Source organism: Gorilla gorilla, chromosome 21 (assembly GCF_029281585.2).
Source record: "Gorilla gorilla gorilla isolate KB3781 chromosome 21, NHGRI_mGorGor1-v2.1_pri, whole genome shotgun sequence".
NCBI lineage: Eukaryota > Metazoa > Chordata > Mammalia > Primates > Hominidae > Gorilla > Gorilla gorilla.
Window position 1 is genome coordinate 58,108,387 of NC_073245.2, and position 6,465 is coordinate 58,114,851.

The window sequence follows — 6,465 nt, forward strand, 5'->3', positions numbered from 1 at the left end:
TGTAAAAATTAGCATGTTGGCCTGTTCTAATCCCAGATTTCCCCTCTAGGTTTACATAAGCACCTTTTTGTTTTTTGTTTTTTTTTTTTTGAGATGGAGTTTCGCTCTTGTTGCTTGTTGCCCAGGCTAGAGTGCAATGGCAGAATCTCGGCTCACTGCAACCTCTGCCTCCTGGGTTCAAGCGATTCTGCCTCAGCCTCCTGAGTAGCTGGGATTATAAGCATGTTCCACCACGCCTGCCTAATTTTTTGTATTTAGAGATGGGGTTTCACCATGTTGGTTGGGCTGGTCTTGAACTCCTGATCTCAGGCAATCCACCTGCCTCAGCCTCTCAAAGTGCTGGGATTAAAGGGATGACCTACTGCACCCAGCCCAATAACATTTTTGATGCGTAAGTACCAACACTGATTTGATGTTGCTAGTTGGTAATCTTAATCCTCCAAGGCCTGGTAAACACCCAGTTTTCTAAGTCTGCCATCTTCAAGGGAACTGAGGACAAGAGACCAGTCAGTAGGCCCTTGCACTACTGTAATAGGACCCTAAATAAGTCATGGCATCATTCTGTAGAATACTGGAGGGGGTTGGGCTAGAGAATGCCAAGTTTTGGCTTGTTTAAGGGGATCTGGATTTCCTCAGCTCTAAAAGTTGGACTCCTGATCCCCAAAGGAGGAGTAGAATTTGAGACCTGGAACTCAGTTTCCCCATAAGGTAGAATATGCGTTACGACTATATATGCACTGTTTCCTAAACTCCAGGGGCTTTAGAGTTTCACACACACACACACACACACACACACACACACAACAAAACAAAACCCGCGGTGGCTCACGCCTGTAATCCCAGCACTTTGGGAGGCTGAGGTGGGCGAATCACGAGGCCAGGAGTTCGAGACCAGCCTGGCCAACAGGGTGAAACCCCGTCTCTACTAAAAATACAAAAAATTAACTGGGCGTGGTGGCGGGTGCCTGTAATCCCAGCCACTCAGGAGGCTGAGGCAGGAGAATCATTGCTTGAACCTGGGAGGCGGAGGTTGCTGTGAGTCGAGATCTTGCCACTGCACTCCATCCCAGGCGACAGTGCGAGACTCCATCTCGAAAAAGAAAAAATATATATAACTGCTATTTATTTTCCTTTTCATTTTCTGCTTTTGAGGGAGTTTCCATAGTAACGTGTCCTTCCAGTCGCCTAGCCTGAAGGGAGGCCCCGGAGCTCCAGCTTCAAGGCTCAGCTTTCCCAGATGCAAGTATCTTTACCTCCAGCCAGCGCCTTGTAACCCTGGCAACACGGCCCGCCCGTGAATCGTCACGCTACGATTGGTCCGTGGCGCTAAAGCCTGAAAGCGAATTCCTCAGACATTGGTCCGAGTCACTGCGATGCTGACGCTGTGGTTGGTGAGTTTGGATGTCAGTCAGAGTTGGAGGCAGGGTCAAATAGGGAGAAATGGCGACGGAGCCTGGCTGTGGGTGAGTGCTTCCTGAAGGGGTGGAAGTGTGAGACAGCGGATCACCGCAGTTAGCCGTCACACAGCTCCCAAAGGGTTGGGAGGGAGGTTTTCTTCTCATCCGGCTCCAGCTGGACTCTGGGAACGTCAGACATCCACATCTCCCACCCAGGTTAGAGGTGAGAGGTCAAAGGCCGTATTCCCTCTGTTGGTTTTTGGACCCCAGGTACTGTGGACAGCAGTCAGGATCCCGAACCAAAGACTCAACTTTCAGCTACTTACAGAGTAATGGTGGGCAAGTCACTTAGCTTCTTTGAGCCTTAGTTTATCATCTGTAAAATGAGGACAGTAACTCGGTCTGGGGCCAAATAGAGGAAACAATGGAATAGAGTATTGCTGCTAAAAGAGGGATATAGTAGAGGCAGGAGAAGCTATGCACATTTGTTAGCCATATTTTATGGTGGAAGGGATTGAGGCTCAGAGAAGGTCATTGACTTGCCCAAGATAACACAGCAAGTTTGGAGCAATTGCAGTTCTCTTATACATACCACGACCAAAGGAAAGAATGGATGCCAATCAGTCATTTATAAATATAAAATCGTATTTTTATTTTATTTTATTTTTTGAGACAGAGTTTCACTCTGTCACCCAGAGCTGGAGTGCAGTGGCGCAATCTCGGCTCACTGCAACCTCAGCCTCCTGGGTTCAAGCAGGTCTCCTGCCTCAGCCTTCCGAGTAGCTGAGACTACAGGCATGGGCCACCACACCCGGCTAATTCTTTTTGTATTTTTAGTAGAGACGGGTTTTCACCATGTTGGCCAGGCTGGTCTCGAACTCCCAACCTCAAGTTATCTGCCCACCTCAGCCTCCCAAAGTGCTGGGATTACAGGTGTGAGCCACTGCACCTGGCTAGAATGCTATTTTTTTAAAAGGCCATATGCAGCTCTGGCCATACCTATTTAAATCCCCTGGAACCATATCTTTCCATAGCTAACTTCTTATCATTTAGATTTCAGCTCCAATGTCATCCTTCTCCCCTGAGAGGCCTTCCATTACCACTTTAACTAAAGTATCCCTCCCTTCCCCAGCTTACTCTCTGACATGTTACTCAGGTTTATGGTCTTTGTAAGCTTCATTATTGGATATATCTTTGCTTATTTGTTTACATGTTTATTGTGTATCTTCCCCTAGAACAGTGCTGACATATAGTAAGTGTTCAACAAATATTGTGTGGATGAATAATTGAAGAGCCAGGTCCCTGCTGTCTCCTTAAACCTCTGTTACTCTCCATAGGCCCATCTTTGGAAAAAAGATCTGGGAATGATTGTCTAGCCTCCAGCTTCAACTTACTTGATGCTTGAGAGACTCAAAGCCCCGTGGTCAGCTGCCCTGCAAAGAAAGTATTTTGACCTTGGCATTTGGACAGCTCCCATCTCTCCCATGGCCCTGACAATGCTGAATGGGCTCCTGATTAAGGACTCAAGCCCACCTATGATGCTGCTGCACCAGGTTAACAAGACTGCCCAGTTAGATACCTTCAACTACCAGAGCTGCTTTATGCAAAGTGTCTTTGACCATTTCCCTGAGATCTTATTTATCCACCGGACCTATAACCCAAGGGGTAAGGTCTTATATACCTTCCTGGTGGATGGACCTCGGGTGCAGCTGGAGGGTCATCTTGCCCGAGCAGTCTACTTTGCCATCCCTGCCAAGGAGGACACTGAAGGCCTGGCCCAGATGTTCCAGGTATTCAAGAAGTTTAACCCAGCATGGGAGAGAGTCTGTACCATCCTGGTGGATCCTCATTTCCTTCCACTGCCTACCCTAGCCATGGAGTTCCCCACAGCTGAGGTCCTTCTCTCAGCCTTCCACATTTGTAAGTTCCTCCAGGCCAAGTTCTATCAGCTGTCCCTTGAACGGCCCGTGGAAAGGCTGCTCCTGACCTCCCTGCAGAGCACAATGTGCTCAGCCACAGCAGGCAACCTGAGAAAGTTGTATACACTCCTGAGCAACTGCATCCCTCCAGCCAAGCTGCCCGAGCTTCACTCACACTGGCTGCTCAACGACCGCATCTGGCTGGCTCACCGCTGGAGAAGCCGAGCTGAGAGCAGCCGCTACTTCCAGAGCCTCGAGGTCACCACCCGCATCCTCAGCCAGTTCTTTGGTACCACCCCATCTGAGAAACAAGGTATGGCTTCTCTGTTCCGTTACATGCAGCAGAACTCTGCAGACAAGGCAAACTTCAACCAGGGCCTGTGTGCCCAGAACAATCATGCTCCCTCAGACACCATCCCCGAAAGCCCCAAAGTGGAGCAGCTGGTAGAATCCCACATCCAGCACTCCCTCAGTGCCATCTGCACAGGGCCAGCAGCCCAACTCTGCCTGGGCGAGCTTGCTGTGGTCCAGAAATCCACACATCTCATTGGCTCTGGCTCAGAAAAGATGAACATACAGATCCTGGAAGATACCCATAAGGTGCAGCCCCAGCCCCCTGCCAGCTGCAGCTGCTACTTTAACCAGGCCTTCCACCTGCCCTGCCGCCACATCCTAGCCATGCTCAGTGCCCGCCGCCAGGTGCTCCAGCCCGACATGCTGCCGGCTCAGTGGACGGCAGGCTGTGCTACCAGTCTAGACAGCATTCTGGGCAGCAAGTGGAGTGAGACCCTGGATAAGCACCTGGCAGTGACTCACCTCACCGAGGAGGTGGGTCAGCTGTTGCAGCACTGCACCAAGGAGGAGTTTGAGCGGAGGTATAGCACCCTGCGGGAACTGGCCGACAGCTGGATTGGGCCTTATGAGCAGGTCCAACTCTGATTATTCTCGATGCCCAGAGATGCTCATGCACCTGTGCACACTCACATCCACCCATACACACACACACACACACACACTCCCTTACACTGTTGTACTTCCGTGGGCCCTCCTTCCAGAACAAGGACAAGGTTGAAGGGTCTTCTCATCTACCATGGCCTGCTACCTAGCATGTGTCTAGCTCAGTGAGACAGGAGTCAGCAAATCTTAATCTGTTTAGTTTACTCAGGTGGCCACATACAGTCTCTGTTGTATATTCTTGGTTTTGTTTTAATATTTTTTTTCTTTTTTTGAGAAGGAGTCTGTCTCTGTCGCCCAGGCTGGAGTGCAGTGGCGCGATCTCTGCTCACTGCAAGCTCCACCTCCTGGGTTCACACCATTCTCCTGCCTCAGCCTCCCGAGTATCTGGGACTACAGGCGCCTGCCACAACGCCCGGCTAATTTTTTGTATTTTTAGTAGAGACAGGGTTTCACCATGTTAGCCAGGATGGTCTCGATCTCCTGACTTCGTGATCTGCCCGCCTCGGCCTCCCAAAGTGCTGGGATTACAGGCGTGAGCCACCGCACCCGGCCTGTTTTAACATTTTCATAAGGTAAAAACCTTTCTTAGCTCAAAGGTCTTAAAAAAAACAGGCAATCCAGCTGGGCATGGTGGCTCACGCCTGTAATCCCATTTTGGGAGGCTGAGGTGGACAGATGACTTGAGGTCAGGAGTTCAAGACCAGCCTGGCCAACATAGTGAAACCCCGTCTCTACTAAAAATACACAAATTAGCCAGGTGTGGTGGCGGGCGCCCTGTAATCCCAGCTACTCAGGAGGCTGAGGCAGGAGAATCACTTGAACCTGGGAGGCAGAGGTTGCAGTAGGCCAAGATCCTGCTGCCACTGCACTCCAGCCTGGGAGGGTGAGACTCCATCTAAAAAAAATAAAATAAATGGCAACCCCTGGTCTAAGATAAGAGATAAAACATCAGGTGGTGAGGTTGAGGTTTGGGGCTTGGTAGCAGTTGCCCCAGTCATGAGATGACTCACTTAACCCGTCTCCTTTAAGTGAGCTGGGCTGGGAGGCTTCCTACAGGGGAAGAGGCCCCTCTGGGGAGCTGACTCAGCCAGGCTCCCTGAACTTTTTTCCTTGTCCCATCCTGGGGTCAATAAAACTGAATGTTGCATATTCTAGCACTTGTCTAGGTTTTTTTTGTTCCATAGAAGGCAGTTTAGGGTATATCATGGAGAGAATAGACTTTAGAGTGTTATACAACATGTGACTCCTGGTTGGTTCCTTCCCTGCTTGATTTTTGTGCCTGGTTCTGCCTTTTACTAGCTATGAGACTTATTAGGATAAGTTACCCCTCTAAACCTCAACCTGATTATCTGTAAAAATGGGGATCTCCACAGGGTATGTTTACAGAACAGGCATACCTAGTGGGTGCTCAATTAAGTATTAATTTTCCTTCCTTGCCTATGGTCCTATGACCTGCCTTCAACATGCTGGGAAATTTAAGGCAAGAGGAGAATTCAAATGCCTAGGACTTAATATAAGAAATTCTGGCCAGGCGTGGTGGCTCACACCTGTAATCCCAGCACTTTGGGAGGCCGAGGCAGGCGGATCACCTGAAGTCAGGAGTTTGAGACCAGCCTGACCAACATGGTGAAACCGTGTCTCTACTAAAAATACAAAAATTAGCCGGGCGTAGTGGCAGGCACCTGTAATCCCAGCTACTCGGGAAGCTGAGGCAGGAGAATCGCTTGAACCTGGGAGACAGAGGTTGCAGTGAGCCAAGATCATGCCATTGCACTCCAGCCTAGGTGACAGAGCAAGACTCTGTCTAAAAGATTAAAAAAAAAAAAAAAAAATTCTGGGTAGGCCAGGTACGGCGGCTCACACCTCTAATCCCAACACCTTGGGAGGCCAAAACAGGCAGATTGGAGCAGCCTGGGAAACATGGCAAAACCCCTTCTGTACAAAAAATACAAAAATTAGCTGGATGTAGCACGTGCCTGTAGTCCCAGCTACTCAGGAAGGCTGAGGTAGGAAGATCACTTGAGCCCAGGAGGTTGAGGCTGCAGTGAGCTGTGATCGTGCCACTGCACTCCAGCATCGGTGACAGAATGAGACCCTATCTCAAAAAAAAAAAAAAAAAAATTCTGATCGAGTCTTCAAAACAACATAAAAGCAGCCTCAACTCTCCAAGCAGGGGCCCCTACCTCAGATAA

The 6,465-nt window shown here is 49.5% G+C and overlaps 1 protein-coding gene across 4 annotated transcripts; it reads left to right on the top strand.

The window, feature by feature from the left end:
* Positions 1-952: 952 nt before the first annotated feature.
* On the top strand, positions 953-5,427 carry ZSWIM1 (zinc finger SWIM-type containing 1). Of its 4 annotated transcripts, none has more exons than XM_019017096.3 (2): positions 953-1,391; positions 2,735-5,427. In XM_019017096.3, exon 2 carries the CDS (start codon positions 2,795-2,797, stop codon positions 4,253-4,255), a length of 1,461 nt encoding a protein of 486 aa, XP_018872641.3. In that variant the 5' UTR covers positions 953-1,391; positions 2,735-2,794; the 3' UTR covers positions 4,256-5,427. The 4 variants fall into 4 exon arrangements, with proteins under 4 accessions (XP_018872641.3, XP_004062333.3, XP_004062336.3 ...); XM_004062285.4 differs by lacking the exon at positions 953-1,391 and adding an exon at positions 1,407-1,463; XM_004062288.4 differs by lacking the exon at positions 953-1,391 and adding an exon at positions 1,429-1,613.
* The last annotated feature ends 1,038 nt before the right edge of the window (positions 5,428-6,465 follow it).